The 18168-nt window shown below is 38.4% G+C and overlaps 1 protein-coding gene across 2 annotated transcripts in view; it reads left to right on the plus strand.

Moving 5' to 3' along the window:
• The window catches only part of dhx8 (DEAH (Asp-Glu-Ala-His) box polypeptide 8), a 39828-nt gene that overhangs the window by 12713 nt on the left and 8947 nt on the right, over positions 1–18168 (plus strand). For both annotated transcript variants that reach the window (XM_069907364.1, XM_069907365.1), the window contains 12 exons: positions 626–723; positions 2786–2933; positions 3610–3791; positions 5325–5519; positions 7249–7434; positions 7875–8085; positions 9112–9293; positions 11789–11929; positions 12607–12762; positions 14516–14653; positions 15504–15632; positions 16477–16673. In XM_069907364.1, coding sequence (XP_069763465.1) covers positions 626–723; positions 2786–2933; positions 3610–3791; positions 5325–5519; positions 7249–7434; positions 7875–8085; positions 9112–9293; positions 11789–11929; positions 12607–12762; positions 14516–14653; positions 15504–15632; positions 16477–16673 — 1963 coding nt within the window. The remainder of the gene's footprint in view (positions 1–625; positions 724–2785; positions 2934–3609; positions 3792–5324; positions 5520–7248; positions 7435–7874; positions 8086–9111; positions 9294–11788; positions 11930–12606; positions 12763–14515; positions 14654–15503; positions 15633–16476; positions 16674–18168) is intronic.

Raw genomic sequence — 18168 nt, forward strand, 5'->3', positions numbered from 1 at the left:
GAATTCCTCCCTGAACTTGTCTGAGTTATATCTAACTGACACCAACCTCTGCTCTTATCTGCTATCTCCTCAATCATACAATCTTATCCCCTCACTCTTTCCTTTAAGATTATTTAACTGAGGATCATAAATTGTGTGATTAAACTTTGCCTATGTTCATGTTAAGTTGTTTATTGTATTTAAAATATCTTCCATAAATAAAAGTTGATGGTTATTTCTCAATTCTGTAATATTCATGATCTCTTACAATATCTGTTACTTTTTATTCAAAATGTTTTTTAAAGTTATTTTAACTAAATAAGCTTTTGACTCTTCAGTGTACAAAAGGCTGTTTGTTCTGAACAGGCTGAGTTGCTTCAATAGGTTTTGAGTTGATGCACCTGTGCTTTGTCATGCTGTAGTGGGCCATAAGGTAGTGAATGAATAAACTAATACATTGATCAAAATACCAATTAGACACTGCAATGCCCAAGTAAAGAAGACTTTGTTTGGATTGGTGAAGTGATGTAACTTAATCATTTCCGATCCCGGCTGTGCTTTTGAATGCAAACATTTTTTTTTTTAAAATCACTTTTCATGTGCAGAGCTTTGAATTGTTGCTTGATTTTTGTCTGCTATTTTTCAGATGAAGACCTGGAAATAGAGCTGGTGGAAGAAGAGCCCCCATTCCTTAGAGGGCATACCAAGCAGAGTATGGATATGAGTCCTGTTAAAATAGTAAAGGTGTGCAGAGCATTTAAATCCAGGAGCTCAATCTTTTTGTATGTTTTGAATAGAATTTGTAAAATGTTTAAAATTTTTTAACACCACTTGAAGCGTATTACTACTAACTTTAAATGTAGTACATTAGCAATTCACAATTTATCGTCGTCTTGAAAACGACCCTGTTTTGTATTTCTTGCTATAATGCTTTATGCAGTTTTAGTTATGGAGTAGTAGGTTAGTCATGGTTACCGTAGCGGTTAGTGTGAAGCTATTGCAGTGATCTGCATTAGAATCAGGTGCTCTCTGTAAGGAGTTTATATGTTCTCCCTGTCTCTGCATAAGTTTTCCCTGGGTTCTCAGGTTTCCTTCCATGTTCCAAAGCATATGGGGTAATTATGTGTAATTGAGCGGCACAGGTTTAAATGCCTGGAATCTGCTTCTACCATGCTGTAAATAAATAAATAAATAGATATAGAGATGTATAGATAGATAGAGAGAGAGAGAGATGTGTATAGAGAGAGAGAGATGTGTATAGAGAGAGAGAGAGATGTGTATAGAGAGAGAGAGAGATGTGTATAGAGAGAGAGAGAGATGTGTATAGAGAGAGAGAGAGATGTGTATAGAGAGAGAGAGAGATGTGTATAGAGAGAGAGAGAGATGTGTATAGAGAGAGAGAGATGTGTATAGAGAGAGAGAGATGTGTATAGAGAGAGAGAGAGATGTGTATAGAGAGAGAGAGATGTGTATAGAGAGAGAGAGATGTATATAGAGAGATAGATAGATAGAGAGAGATATGTATATAGAGAGGTAGAGAGAGATATGTATATAGAGAGGTAGAGAGAGATATGTATATAGAGAGGTAGAGAGAGATATGTATATAGAGAGGTAGAGAGAGATATGTATATAGAGAGGTAGAGAGAGATATGTATATAGAGAGGTAGAGAGAGATATGTATATAGAGAGGTAGAGAGAGATATGTATATAGAGAGGTAGAGAGAGAGAGATATGTATATACACACACTTGTGCATGGAAGCTCTGGGCTCACTTGACTCCTGAAAGTAACTTCTGTACTTACAAAGTGCTGAGTCAGCGTTTCAGAGATTATTGAGAGTTTGATCATGGAGAGGTGTGAATAGTCAGGCCTCCGTCTTGAGACTGGCTATGGAACATATGGAAAAATGGGAACTTACCTTTCGGACAGCAGCCCTAAAATGCGTTCCATTCATATCCTGAGGCGCCTCGTAGCACCCTCCGGATCCGACGTAGGTGGGGTGACTGGTGCCGAGGCGTCATCCATTATAAGTACGTGGCAGAGCAATGGCCGTCTTCCCTACCCATAATCCCCACACAGCTGAAACCGCGCTGTGGTTCCCAGAACAGTACTGTGTGGAGGATTATGGGTAGGGAAGACGGCCATTGCTCTGCCAGATTGTGAGCTGCAGAGAGTGGCCCCGAAGGCCAAAGCGGCCCGGTGTGGCTGTCCCAGCCCGCACCCGCTGGCAGCCCCGACTGTCCCGAGGGCTCCCCGCTGCCCCTGACCTGGAGGGAGAGGGGCTGATGGCATCATCAGCCCACCCCTAAACATTCGCTTAGTGGGACTATGTTCAGATTGATCGGCAGAGGGATGCGCTGCAGAGATGATCCCTCTCGGAGAGGGGTTGGAATACGTGGCTCAGAGACCACCTCTGCACATTCAGATTATGCGTTTTGGCAGAGTTTCTCCACCTTCACATCTCAACTTTTGGGTCATCTGAAATGGCCTATAGAGAAATCTTGGTTAAGGTGAGAATATTTGAGGCACATTCTCTGGCTTAGTTTGTATGGAATGTTTCAAACATCGATTGTTTGAATTGTCCTGATGAAGGGTATTTGACTTGAAACATCAACTCTTTTTTTCTCTCCACCGATGCAAATGTAGAATGTTGTTGCTGTGTTAACTCCATGATGATTCTGATGTTACTTGACTTTTGGCAGATTTGTTTTCATTTCAGGTTTCCATTATCTTTGGGTTTTTTCTTAATTTACAATTTTTTTTGGTGCTGTGAGTGTTTATTTGAACTATGTTTATGTTTGATTTAGAACCCTGATGGCTCTCTATCCCAGGCGGCCATGATGCAGAGCGCTCTGGCCAAGGAAAGGAGGGAAATGAAGCAAGCACAACGAGAGGCCGAAATGGACTCAATCCCAATGGGACTCAATAAGCATTGGGTTGATCCACTACCTGATGGTACGTTAATGGATAAAATATTTTCCTTGTGCTGAGGATGGGGAAAGAATGGTATTGATTCTAAATTGTGGTTTCCGCTGATTCCATATTTCTCTGATTGGTGATATAGTATTTTAATGGTTTTCTAGTTTTTAGTAAGTAATTGGGTGAATTATTTAAAAATCGTAGATTTTTTTTAGCTATTTAAACTGACTTTTTGACGCTACAGATTAGAATCTTTTTACCACGATCACTGAGATGAGGTGGAAGGACAAAGCACTGATATTTGGCACTAATGTTTGTATCTTGAATGATGGCATTTCCATCCAGTGCTAATTTTTCACTCAAAGTCCATAGGTTTCCAGAATGGTCAGTTATTACGAATTTTCTGGCCACTTTATTTTGCGACTTGACTAGAAATGAGCCGTAGACTTTTAAAATCAGGGCTTCACAGCTGCAAATGAGGCAGCATCTCCGCTTTAGTCTGACTGGACTTGAACACTGATTCCAATTGCAAAAAGAAGTATCACACTCAAGGCAACTTTTGCAATTGGGACCGCGTTCTAAATAAAATTTTGCACCTTCACTCTTTTTAAATAACATAATTTTTATGTGTGAGTGAAGTAAATTGCCGCTGTTCTACTAGTTATAGAAGGTCCCTGATAGGCAAGTCATTGGCGTGCACCTTATTTTCTAGTTGATGGCCGTCAGATCGCAGCAAACATGAGGGGCATAGGAATGATGCCACAAGACATACCTGAGTGGAAGAAGCATGCTTTTGGAGGGAATAAAGCATCGTATGGACGGAAAACCCAGTTGTCTATACTTGAGCAGAGAGAGAGCCTACCAATCTACAGACTTAAAGAGCAATTGGTTCAGGTATGAAATCTGTAATTAATCACTTAAACCACAGTTTTAAATTTTTTTTTCAAAAATTGACTTTTACAGGAGGAAAATAACTATGGCTGTATTTGATTAGATGAGAGATTCTTTCTTATCAGCTGTGCTCCTTGTGACCATAGTTGTAGGCCACCAGGTGGTGCTGTAGCTCCACAGGCTTGAATGATGTTGCCTTTGTCACTATATAAGTAGCAGTATTTGTACTTCCATTATATATTACATCCATTAAAGAGAACTAACACGTTGCAGGTCTTGTTATGCTTAAGAGCATGGCAGTGATGTTATTAGCAAGAAGACTGATTGTATGGTGTGATGAAGGAAGGGTAGTCTAATGCCTAATTTACCTGTTATCTATCCGCACTCCTCTTGCAGCAGCTTTGATATGCAAATATATTGCACAATGATCTATCCTCCCTGATGCCCAGGGCACACCAGGAAGTTACCGTATGAGACGTCTTTGCTAACTGGTACTTTGTTGTTCTGTGTAATTATTTCAGAGTTTTAGGCCTTGCAGCCGGTTACTGACATCAAATAATGCATTCACCAACAGCATGAACTTTGATTAATAAGTTCTTTGGTCCTAAAATTTCCAGTATTTGGATTATAGCATTTGTCGTTTTCTATGTGGCAAAACAGAAATGTTGTAATCTGTACATTTGTCTTTACTGAATTAGAAATAGTGAAATATTCACTAACCTAAAAGTTCCTTTGCTTTATAAAACTTGTTCAATAAAAAGTAGTTTTTCCTTCATTTTGCAAAACAATTTAAAAACAAATGAGAAAGTCCTTTATAGTTCAGGGACTTTCCCTCTCTAATATTTTAATTTTCTGTAAGCAAGAAGCCCTTGAGCATTTGTACTACTTGTCTCTTAATCATGTTCTAATTTAGCTATTTTTCCATTAATTTCCATACCATGCCAAGCATGGTAATTCTCTCTCTACACTTCCCTGCCTCTCTCTTCTTTAAAACACTGTGGCTAGGCTTTTGGGCATTATGTTTAATATTTCCTTATCTTTTGGTTTTGGTTGGTCTCATTGTCTGTGAGACTCTTTAGGCATTTACTAGTTGAATAATCCCTGTTAACAGTCTTTCTTGAGCTATTTTAAGAATGATATTAATGCAGAAGTAATTATTTGAATGACTTTGAAATGAACAGCTACTGGAAGTAGCAGTGACTGTGAATGTATAATCAATTATGAATCAGTGCTTGTATTAATTTAATTTCTTGTATTAGATGCCCCAGAATCGAAATCACCACCTTGTCTGGGCAGTGGCTATTATTAGTAATGGCAGTAAGCTGGGATCCCATAGATGACTTGTGTTTTCAAGCATATTATCTGGTGCTATCCCATGTACATTTCATATTTTCTTTTTGTAAATTGATAAGAATCTAGAGTAAATTATCATTTGAAAACATACTTGCTAGAATCAGCAGACATCGCTTTGTGTCCTTGATTCATTTGGAGAACAAAGTAAGTAAGAAGTAAACGTTTTGTTTTTCTCTTTTGCAGGCCGTACATGATAATCAGGTCCTGATTGTCATTGGGGAAACTGGTTCGGGGAAAACTACTCAGATCACCCAGTACTTGGCTGAGGCAGGGTATACAACCCGGGGTAAGATTGGATGCACCCAGCCCAGGCGAGTGGCTGCAATGTCGGTTGCCAAAAGAGTGTCTGAAGAATATGGTTGCTGCTTGGGTCAAGAGGTAAGGCGAAGCTACCTGGCTCCAAACTGACAACTTCATTAAATCACTGGATTTACTTCACCACAATCTGGCCTGGCCTCTCAGGCATGATAAATCAAGTCTGGATTGATCCTGATGCAGTGAGAGTGCAGAAGCTCATGGTTGGACCAGGCAGACTTAAAAATAAGATGCCAGCCTGTTGAACTGAAGAAGGAAACAATCCATGAGATAGATCAAAGATCTGCAGACCTGACGCACTCAAGAACAGTGGTGGACAATGGGCGAAATGTTCCAAGAATATTTCCCTTCCTCAATGGTAGCAAAGATAGAGAGGGACAAAAAAAAAGCAGCTGAATCAAGCCAAATCCATGGAGGCAAAGAGATGGTGGCAATTCAGGTTGAAACCCACTCCGGATGCTGCTCCAGTTGCAGAGCTCCTCCAGTAATGTGGTTTTTGTTCCAGATTCCATTTTGTATCTTCAATGTCAGAATGACAGACTCGGATGAATCATTTAGCCACCTTTATCAGCTGAAAATGGTGTGTACCTGAGATTCCCCCACATCATAAAAGCTATTGTTCAGCCAATTTGATTCACTCCATAATAGTATGATAGAAGTAACTGAGAACTAAAAAGAGTGCAGGCATTTAGGCTAGAAAATGTTCTGGCTGTAATATTGAAAACCTACAGTTGAGAATCATTTGTGCCTTCCACCACTCTGTTCTTACTAACAATATGAAAAAAATGGCCAAAAAATCAGGACAAATCCTCTCTTGTTATTTCTGCCCAATCAGTCGTCTATCTATTATAAAAAGTCTCAGCAATAGTGCTTTAAAAGACATTTACTCTTTACCAGGCTATTGGTATCAAGACACTATTTGGCCCAATGCAAGATCTACCTGCTTTGGTAAAACTGATCAATAAGCAACAAGGGGGTGATATTTTCGTTGATGGTTGGAATTTTGTGTTGGGACAAAGGAAGGCAGCTGTGGTCGGAGGAGGTCAATTGTTCAATCCTGAGACCTCACAGCGTATGTGGCCCAGACATCTTTAGCTACTTTATCCATGATCATGATCCTTCAACATAAAGTTTCTGAAGCCACATGAGAATGTTTGCACAACTTTCAATTCCATTTGAGAAAATTCAGTTCATCCCCACATTTCGAAAGATTTAGACAACATTATAATCGACAGAGTCCAACCACATATGCCCAATTGCTAATATTATTGCCAGGCCCTCCATCATCAGTATCCTGGGGATCACCATTGATCAGAAGCTCACCTAGCTCAGCAGGTCATAGAGGTGGGTATGAGATAAGTGCAGCTCTCATAGCACTAAAGAGATATAATTAGGCCTTATTTAAAGCTGAGAGAAATTTAATGCAATAGATGAGAGTAGTGGTCAAACCTTCCTGTATCCATATGTTGTAAAGCTAAAAGAAAACCAGCCTCAGTTGACTTTGCAGTGCCAGAACGTACAACTGTGATCTTTTGCGATTGTGCCTAGTGCGAAGATTAAGTTGTTTTGACCTTGCTGCAACACTTCCTTTCATTCATCTACACCCAGGTTTTAGTTTTTTTTCTTCCCCCTCATGCCACTAAGAGAAACCTTGTAAAATTTGTAATAATTTGTGATATCTAATATTTGATTGAAGAATATTTTCTGTGATGTTAAACTGTTATGATACAGCTGGTGGTAAACTGGGAATGGGAGAGAGCATTCCTTTCACTCTTTCTATTGAATGTTATAGGTTGGTTATACTATTCGATTTGAAGACTGCACCAGTCCAGAAACAGTAATAAAGTACATGACTGACGGTATGTTGCTGAGAGAGTGCCTAATAGATCCTGACCTGTCTCCATATGCTATCATAATGTTGGATGAGGCCCATGAGAGGACCATACATACTGATGTTTTGTTTGGGCTTCTGAAGAAGGTAAAGCTGTCAAAATGTTTTTTTAACTTGGTGTGAACCCATTAAATAGTCAAGGTAACATATTAAACTTCAAATAAATAAAATCACATTGAATCAACTTTAAAAAAAAAAAAAAATCTCGTTGGTGCTGCGTTTCCTCATTGGCCGCAAAAGGCAACAATTCAAATGTACCAGGTAGATTAATGGCCACAGAATTGATGATCGATCTAATCTAATTAGCCAGTTACCTATTTCAAGTGTATTTCAAACATTGTGTTTTATTCAAAATGAGGGAGAATTATTGATTGGAAAAATAAATCGTGATGCATAATATTTTGTCATTTTACTCTCTATTTTTATTTATTATTGTTTCTATTAAGTAAAGCAATAAATAATTCTGCCTGTTTCATTAAAACTTGAGCTTTTCCTACTTTAACATTATGCTTATTTGCTTTATCTAGACTGTTAAAAAACGTCCTGATATGAAATTGATTGTGACATCAGCTACATTGGATGCCGTTAAATTCTCCCAGTATTTCTATGAGGCACCCATTTTCACAATTCCTGGACGAACATACCCAGTGGAAGTGCTTTATACTAAGGAACCTGAGACTGATTATCTAGATGCTAGTCTCATTACAGTAATGCAGATTCATTTAACTGAACCACCAGGTATTAAAATGTTTGGTTACTGAACTTTTTATACTTTTGATCTACTGCTCTTCTGACCGTGGAACATTTGAGCACAGGAGCATTCCTTCATCCCGCTATGTCTGCCCTGACCGCATTGCCAATCTACTAATCCCCTCTGACTGCACATGGTCTGCACCCTCAGTTCCTTGCCTGTTAATGAGTCTAAATGCCTCTTAAATGTTGCTGTTGAAAGCAGTTGCATTGATTTTTTGCAGTAAAAATTGGCAGATTCTAATCTGCATTGTTAATAAAATTTAGGTAATGTAACGGTTGTATTAACCATTTATAATCTCAATTAAATGGTTAAATTGGTTTGGATTCAGGAGTAAAATAGTGAGGCGATTATTAGTTAAAGTTTAAAGATTTATTTGGGTATGAACTTCTTCTGACTATATTTGACATGATGCTAGAGCTTCTGTAGCCCCAAATCCCTAATAGGGAATGTGGTGTTTCAAATTTAAATTTAGATATACAGCATGGTAACGCCCCATGAGTCCGTGCTGCCCAGTTTATACCCTATTAACCTACACCCCCGGTACGTTTTTGAATGGTGGGAAGAAACTGGAGCCCCCAGGGAAAACTCACCCAGACGTGGGGAGAACGTACAGACTCCTGGCAGCGAGGGATTTGAATCCTGGTCCGGTCTGGATTGCTGGTGTTGTACTAACCGCTATGCCAACCGTGCCATATTTTGGGTTGCTGATCACTGCAAGTTTCTGTGTGAAAGCCACAAATGCTACATGTTGGGATTGGCATGGGCATGAAAGTACAAGGCATTTTGTTCAGTATGTTCACATATTCACCCTGATGTATTTTCCCCACTGCCTGCACTGTGAACTGCAGTCCCTTCCAACATATACTGCTCCCTGTTTCTCAAAATGTATGGTCTTGAGAAATTATTATAATCTATAGTCTATAAACAAAAAAAGTTTCAAACTCGCTGTTTACCTAGATAACTAAAACTTTCAGTTTTGAAATCCATATTGTAAATATTTTTATTGTCAGGTGATATCCTGGTGTTTCTAACTGGTCAGGAAGAAATTGACACTGCATGTGAGATTCTGTACGAGCGAATGAAGTCGATGGGTCCTGATGTGCCAGAGTTGATTATCCTACCTGTGTATTCTGCTTTGCCGAGTGAAATGCAAACTAGAATTTTTGATCCAGCCCCTCCAGGCAGCAGAAAGGTAAACGTGCAATTTATTAATTGTTTTCTCATTTAAATTAAAATATCCTTTCATTAAATTCAGAGTAAATTTTGAATAAAACTTGAATACGAGCTGTATAGGAGGCTAATATCTGAAACATTTAATTGTTTGTCTTGTTGGCTGAAGAGCATGATAAATAGGCCCATGGTCCTTTTTTTTAATAGGTTGACCTGATTTTGGCTTTAATTGCTCTTTCCTGCTTGTTTCTCATAATGTTTGATTCTCTTTCAAAGAGTCAGCCTTGAATATATTCAATAATTTTGTCTCCACTGCTTTCAGAGTGGGAAAATTCCAAAGATTCATGACCCTCGGGGGGGGGGGGGGGGGAAAGGATTTGTATCTTAAATTCATTCATTCATCTGCTCTGCCGTTTGGCGTAGGCAATCGTGTCTCTCCATCCGTCACGATCTCTGACCCTTCGAATTGTAGTTGTTGTCTCCCCTGTTCTCCTTCGGTGAAGGCTCCATCTTTGAGCTGAGACTGTAGTCGATGTTGAGTTCATGATTATACAAGGGAAAATATACTGAAGTGGTTTCCTGTTGCATTCTTCAGTTGCAGTGTCCTTACTAGATGGGTAACCCTGGCCATTGATCAGCAGGTTCATCTGCTCAGCATTTTTAGTTTTACAACCATAAATTCCAATTTGTAGAATCTGCTTGTTTAAAAAAACCCATCCATCGCTTCGCATGACCCTGATTGGGTGCTGGAAGCAGCACCTTACACCTCCTTTTGCTGAGCATTTGAGTATCTTAAATACACAACCATTATTCTGGAACCATAGCCCTAGTTTTTTATTCTCACAGCATCTCCAGTGGTGAGGTCTACAAGAGTCTTGTATATTTCAGAAAGGCCACTTCTCAGTTTTAATTCCTGTGAGCATAGGACTTGCATTATCAGATATTCCTCATAAAACAATCCCTTCATCCTAGGAATCTTCTCTGAACTGCCTCCATTGAAAGTTTCCATCTTTAAATCAGCTTGTCACATCACTGTGCTTCAATCATTCTCCACTTTTTTTTGGCTATACACCCTCCCCTCCAGGACTGCTCAACATTCATGGGCCCCCTTCCCTGTGAATCCTTCAAATTTTGATTCCTTCTTCCGACTTCTTAAAATAGATTAAAAAAAATATTTGTGTTAAGTGAGGTGAAAAGAAAACAAGGCTTTGACATAAATGTGCTGTTGCCCCCCAACGAGGCTGTCTACATAATTGTAGCTATAATTGCCTATTTGGCTCCATCCCTGATAAATGAATGCGAAAATAGCAATTGCCATTCCATGTACCTGCTGCACCTGTATACTGACTGTGTTTCATGTATGAGGATTTGCAGATCCCTCTGTACAGCAGCATTCTGTATTTTTCATACTGGTAAACAATATTCTGTTTTTTCTATTATTTCCATGGAGACAGGTAAGCTCAGATTTCTCTACAGTATACTCATTAAGCTAATTTTTTTTGCCCATTCATTCAAACTATCTATATCCCTTTGCAAACTCTGTATCCTCAGTACTTTTTTTTTTGTACCTATCTTTGTTTTATAAGCAAATTTGCCTGCAGTACCATTGGGTCTCTTTATTCAAATTTCTGATGGTAATTGTAAATAGTTAAGACGCCAGCAACTGATTCCTATTGTGACTTGCCAACCTGAAAGTGACCAATTTGATCCGACTAGCCTACTGTTAGTTATCAAATTCTGTCTATTTCCGCATCCGTCACGTCCTGCGGTCTTAATGTGTGCAGTGACTTCTTGCAGGGTATTTGCCAAAACCTTTTTGTAAATCCAGATTCTCAATTACTGATCCCTAATATCCACCCTGCTGATGGCATCCTCAATAAATCCCCCCCCCCCCCAAAATTGTTAGGCATAATATTTCTTCCATGAAACCTTGTTGATTTGCATTACATCTCATGTGCCTGGTCTTTCATCATTAACATTTTCATGTTACTCGTATTGGTTTCCTTTGATTTTTCCTGTCTCCTTTTCTGCTTTGTTTCCCAAAATTGGGCCATCAAGCTCCCCTTTTTAAACACAGCCTGTTCCAGCACCTGCAACATTTTGGTATTTGTACACAAGGTCCTTTGAAAGACTTGAAGCACAAAAGTCTGCAGATGCTGTGATTGTAGTCAAAACACAGAAATGCAGGAGGAGGAACTTGGGTCTTGCAGCGTCCGTCGGAGGTAAAAATGTATAACTGTCACTTCGACCTTGGTTCCTTCTTTGAAGCTTGAAGAGCTCCAGCCCGAACTCTCTTTAAATCCTATGTTCACCGCGAGATCTGCTGAATTCTTCCAACATTTCTGTGTTCTTCTGTTGAGAGACTTTTTGTCAGGTCCATGATGACAGGAATTGCTGATAAAATCTGTGGGATCAAGATGGAATGAAATACCCACTTTATTGCATCTGATTTTAATTCACTTTTTAAAAAAAAAATTCAACCATTTCCTTCGCAACTCATTTTCTTTTTAATTATAGGTTGTAATTGCTACAAATATTGCTGAAACATCATTGACCATTGATGGCATCTACTATGTTGTGGATCCTGGTTTTGTCAAGCAAAAAGTCTACAACTCCAAGACTGGTATTGACCAGCTAGTGGTGACTCCAATTTCACAGGTTCTTGAATTTAATTTATCATTGGCAATATTAGTAATTCTATCTTTTTTTTTCAGAAAAACACCTGACATTTTGTGTTAATTTGGTGTATTTCAGGTCCCTGCAGTCTAAACCAAATATCTGGATTAATATTCAGTGTTGTGCTTTCCCAGAATGATTATGTGCCTTTCCCTTGCTACATTTAATTTATTGCATCTAGCTTTAGTTTTATCAAATGTTGTCTGCTATCTTAGCCAAGGTAATGCTCTTCTGAACTGTGGTGATGAGCGCTGGAAGCCGTTTACAGGTTCTTTCATATCCAAATCGATTCTTGATTTCAACTGGTGACATGTATTAGGAACATATTAACATTTAAGATAACAATTAACTGAAAACTTGCAAGAGATAGGTGCCAAAAAGCTGTATCTCTTTTGATAACCTTTTCTTTAAATTGCACTTCTTTTAATATTTAAAAAAAACCTGAAATAGTGCAGCCATAAAGTAACGGGGAAATTCAAAGGATTTTGTTTTCATTTATATAATTGATCTTTAAATTGATACTTGTTTATTTACAAAAATGTTGAACAGAAAAGAATGAATATTTTTGTAGTATTTAACCATAATTGAGAATGTTTTGAGATATGGTTGTATATATTTAATTACAGCCTTCGCATTCTAATGTGATTCATGATCTATAGGCTCAAGCTAAACAGCGTGCTGGCCGTGCAGGAAGGACGGGACCTGGGAAATGTTATAGACTGTACACCGAACGTGCTTACAGGGATGAAATGTTGACCACAAATGTCCCTGAAATTCAGCGAACTAACCTTGCTAGTACTGTACTTTCACTTAAGGTAAATTAAATAATAATTTGCAGTTGTATCATAAAACACAGATTCTGTATGAATTGACGTTTATTTCAAGAGTAATCAGATTTCCCTCCCCACCTCTGAAAATAATGTCAATGATGTCATGAAACCAAAGAAAATTATAGCATAAAAGGTGGCATTGCCTTCGGTAACTCTTTGTGGCAGAAATCTAAAATAAACTGCTCTGCCTTTCCCTGGGCCTTCAAGTTTGATGCAAATGTTAATTCACAGGATGCAGTGGTTTCTGCCTCTGTGTGGGTTTGCTCCGGTTTCCTCCCACCCTTTGGTTGAAGGTCGATTGGGTGTAATTTGGTGGCATGGCCTTATTAATAAATGTAATAAATTTAAATTGAGTGGAAAAGCAAATTGTACAGAAGATATTGAGAGTCTGCAGGGAGATAAAGATGGGTTAAGTGAATGGGTAAGACCCTGGCAGATGGAGTACAATTTTGGTAAATGTGATAACAAACATTCAACATAAGGTCCTTAATTGTTTGGCACTCTTATTGATGGCATGGAATTCATCACCTTAAGACTGAATTTTCATATACAATATCAAAATGTTTCATTATTTTAAATTTGTTTACTGAATTTTCTCTCCATCTAAAGGGTCCTGGGATATTAAAGATATAATTTAAATTTGCTTGTGTTGTAGAGGCTACATGATCTCTGCTAAAAGTTAGAATCATCACAGAAACGAGTTATTTGTCCCACCAAGTCAGCAGACTCTCAATCCATCTGTTTACACTAACACTGCATTCATTCCATTTTTTATTCAAAGACTCCAAGATTTGAGCACTCACCTGCAGTCTAGGGAATATATACAGTGCCAGTTGAAACCTCCATGCCTTTATGATATACGAATAAACCAAATCAACTGTAGAAACGGTTAGCATAGAGGTTAATGCAGCACTGTTACGGCACCAGTGACCTGGGGTCAAGTCTGGAGGAGTTTGTACGTTCTCCCCTTGTCTGCATGGGTTTTTTCTGGGAGCTCTGATTTCATCTCGCCCTTCAAAACGTACGGTGATTGGAGGTTAATTGGGGAATTTGGGCAGCAAGGGTTCAAGGGCCTGTAATCATTTTGCATGTCCAAATTTTTAAAAAAATTATATATTCAAACCCCATATCGTCCCAGGGAGAACATGCAAATTCCACAAAGGTTGCACCACTTTCAAGGTTAAACCTGGACCTCTGTTGCTGTGAGCTATCGTTTACTCGTTCTTTATTCATTGCATGCTGCTGAGCACTACAGTGGTTGGAATTCCAAAGCGTGGCAGAGATGAGGAGAGCTCTGTCATCATAAGCCAGTTCAATCAATATCTCAACATAGAACAAACTCCAACTATTGATGCAATGAAATTCCAGTTCATGACATGCTTGCCAGAAACTGGAATTGCAAGGTTTCACTCTGGATACAAAGCCTGCTTGCCCGACTGAATCCTTATTCTTCACAGTGTCCGAATGTACGGAGTTGTAGTCTGTGCAGCTGAGTCCATCCTTTGGCTTTTTTATTATTTAAAAATAAAATTACTAGCAGGAAGCTTGTGGGGTTAGTCACATTTTATAACCAAGGCTAGCATAGATGCTTTGAAGAGAAAATCGTATAGGATGAAATGTTTTCTTAATTGAGTCAAAATTTGTGGAAATTAAACTTTCAGACCTAAATAAATGCTGGGTAATTTATTTTATTTACATGATCAATGCGCTTTCACATTGGAACCTCTTTCTTTCTCAGGCAATGGGGATCAATGATTTGCTTTCATTTGATTTCATGGATGCCCCTCCCATGGAGACCCTCATCACAGCTATGGAGCAGCTGTATACATTGGGAGCGCTTGACGATGAGGGTTTGCTGACAAGGCTTGGACGTAGGGTAAGATCTGGTTTTCTAAACATCAAAATGTTTTATCCTTTCAAATTCAACTTAATAGCATATTTTTTAAAGTTTAATTCTATTGTGGGAGTGAGTTGAAATCACCCAAGATTTACAGCATATTTCACTTCATTCTGTGATGGGTGCAATGTAGATTGCTTATTTTTGTAATGGAAAATTCATCATGTTATTAAGTTCAGTGACCATTAAGTGTGTTCATTTTAATAGAAGTATTTGAGTACTAAGCAGGAAATAATTAAAGTGAAGCTCATCACTTCTCATTTGGGTCCATTTATTACTCAATATGTAGGTCAGTCAAGCAGCTATTAACCTTGCAGTGTTTGCTGATGTCGTTGTGCTAATAAAACTGTCTTCCTTAGGATGGGATAAGATGTGTCTGCACAATTTTTCAATGGCCAAAATGGCAAGGTGATCAGTCTTATTAAATTTTCTGTTGATTTAAGTTTTTGTATTGATTTTACTTTGATTGATTGACAGAACTGAGCAATGAGCTCATCCTGATCGAATGCCCAAGTCTTTCAGGAAAATGATCGATAAGATAAAGTATCTTGTATATAACTCATTGTCTGAAATCTTGTTTTAGTTGTATGGGGATTCACTCGGCCCTTACTGAGCTTGATGGAGTCTACTTCTTATTTGAGGTTATTTAATGCATTATTTTAATGAGGATTGGTACACAAAGAATGCTTTATTTTAGAATTAACAGGAGGCAACACTGCATCCTATTCCCTGCTCAGATTAATAAATTGCGGGGAAAATTGAATTCTGATTTCTTATGCACTTATTTCCTATTTCTCAAGCCATTCAATATTTTTCCATTGTGTTTCAGATGGCAGAATTTCCTCTGGAGCCCATGCTCTGTAAAATGCTCATCATGTCTGTTCATCTTGGCTGCAGTGAAGAGATGTTGACTATTGTGTCTATGTTGTCAGTACAGAATGTTTTCTACCGACCAAAAGTAAGCAAATTTGGTGAGACGAAGTTTGAAAATGCTGGTGGAATTGCTGTGAATCGCAAGCTTGTCTTTCTATCCTTTCTACCCCATAGCTGTGAAATTTTGCAAAGCGGCGTGCTATTGTTTCCACTTTAAGTTGTGAATTTCTGGAAAAACTATGCTGGAAATAGTGGATCTTATGCTTGTGTTTATATTTTTAATTCTTGAAACGAACAATTAAGTCAAAAAGTGATTGTAGTTTAGGTTAAATGAATTTTATATTTAAATTTTAAATTTAGACAAGCATACAACACGGTAACAGGCCCTTCCAGCCCACAAGTCCATGCCGGCCAATTTACACCCAATTAACCTACATCCCCAGAACGTTTTGAACAGTGGGAGGAAATGGGAGCCCTAAGGGAAAACCCACGCAGACGTGGGGAAAACATATAATCTCCTGACTGACAGTGCGAGATTCAAACCCTGGTCTCAGTCGCTGGCACTGCAAAGGCGTTGCGCTAATCGTGAGCCCAAGCCTGCCACCCCATCACATGTGTGATTAAAAGAAATGAAACTGTTCATTGCATGTCAAAATAAAATGATAGGAATGGAGATTCATTATTAAATATTCTAAGAAAAAATGCTAATATTTCAGTTGTACAAAAATAGTGGATTGTACCTAAGGAAGATTAACAAATGAATTGTTGATCTTTTTCTCTCTGCAGCAATTAACCGACATGTGCCTTTCTAGTTCCTTGTGCTTGCTCAAGATTTTAAAGACTTGTTCTTTCTATTTAAGCAGCTGTAGTCATCAGTCTATTCTGTCTACACTCCATAATTGTTTCCTTGTCCTTTCCCTCACTATCAGGATAAACAAGCACTTGCAGACCAGAAGAAAGCCAAATTCCACCAGGCAGAGGGGGATCACCTCACCTTGCTTGCTGTTTATAATTCCTGGAAAAACAACAAATTCTCCAACCCCTGGTGCTATGAAAATTTCATCCAAGCACGCTCACTTCGCAGGGCACAAGACATCCGCAAACAAATGCTGGGCATTATGGACAGGTAAATGGGAATGTAGCACTGACTGAAAGTTTCTTGGAAATAAAGTCAACTAAAATACGCTATTTAATTTCATTATTAAGCTAATAAATAAAGCCAATGGTAAGTGAAATGCATAAAAATACAGTTTAGATAATATAAAGATTAATTGTAAAACCAGATAATCTTTGTTCTCCCTTTGGTAGATTAGGCAATGAACAAGTAACATTCTAGTCTCTGGCATTTTACCATGTGCAATTGAAATGCTACCAAAAATAATTTGATGTACCTTCTATTTCTGAGGGAAATTGTCTGCTTACAAAGCAGTGTGTTCCTATGCTCACATGGCGTCAATTATCATTTTTCATTTGTCTCACTGCTTCATAGGATTTAGATGGTGCATGTGCAAAATGTTAGTACAGGTACTCCTCACTTGTGACCTTACTTCCATCCGCACATACGACCAAAAATGTGTTTTAAAAAGAAATTGAAAAAATATAAAATTTGTGCGGTTTATGTTGCATTTGACAAACTATAACAGGGATACAGGGCATGTAAGAGCCAAAATGTGCCTACTGACTAGTCGGTGTCCCGGGGATTCCTGTCTGCATGCATGGTTCGCGTATTGGAGGTCGGTTGGCTTATGTGCGAGAGTTAAGGGCTCAAATTCAATATTGTAAGGGTGCTTAACTTGCGCATGCACCAAACTCAAATATGTGAACCCACTGCGCATACGCCCACTGAAACTCGCGTGTGCTCACCGGGATCAAGATGGCCGCGCCCAGCCTTCGGACCCCAGGTTGCTATCTAAAAAGGTAAGTATGCAATTCCAACATGTGTCCATTCCAAGATATGACCGATCCTTTGGTCCGGAATATGGTCGTAAATTGGGGGGGGGGGGGGAGGAACCTCTAGTTAATAATTTACTAGAAGAGTGGAATAATCTTGGTTTGGGAGGGGGGGGTTGCATGCAATCAAATAATAAATCTGGAACATATGGAAATTATAAAAGGTAAATCCTTTTGATTCTGTGCCAGTAGTGAGATTTGCTGGTATGCATTGTTTTTGAAAAGATTTGAACTATTTGCTTGAATTTTTGGAATACAGTTTCCCAGCTGTTGCCAGAAACTAAAGGTTATGAGCATTTTGTATTTTATCATTAGAAAAAAGGTCAGATTTGATTATTCTGTTCTGTTTAAACTTATTTTGTGAAAGATTTTAAATAGTTATGTGCAATCATTTCATCCTTTACGCAAAGCTGCTTGGCATCCAAGAACTACATAGTTTTAATAAGGAATAGATCTGGGCAAAACTTGAGAACTTTATCTGAAGGTAGTTAAAAATTTGCACAGGATTGCAAAAAAAATTAATCCTTTTACTCTCTCCGTACTTAACTGTACTTTCATAGCTCTACTATGTATGAATTGATTAGCTAAACCAGTGGTTTTCAATCTTTTTCTTTCCACTCACATACCACTTCAAGTAATCCCTATAACATAGGTGCTCTATGATTAGTAAT

The sequence above is a fragment of the Narcine bancroftii genome, chromosome 12, assembly GCF_036971445.1.
Source record: "Narcine bancroftii isolate sNarBan1 chromosome 12, sNarBan1.hap1, whole genome shotgun sequence".
Taxonomy (NCBI): domain Eukaryota; kingdom Metazoa; phylum Chordata; class Chondrichthyes; order Torpediniformes; family Narcinidae; genus Narcine; species Narcine bancroftii.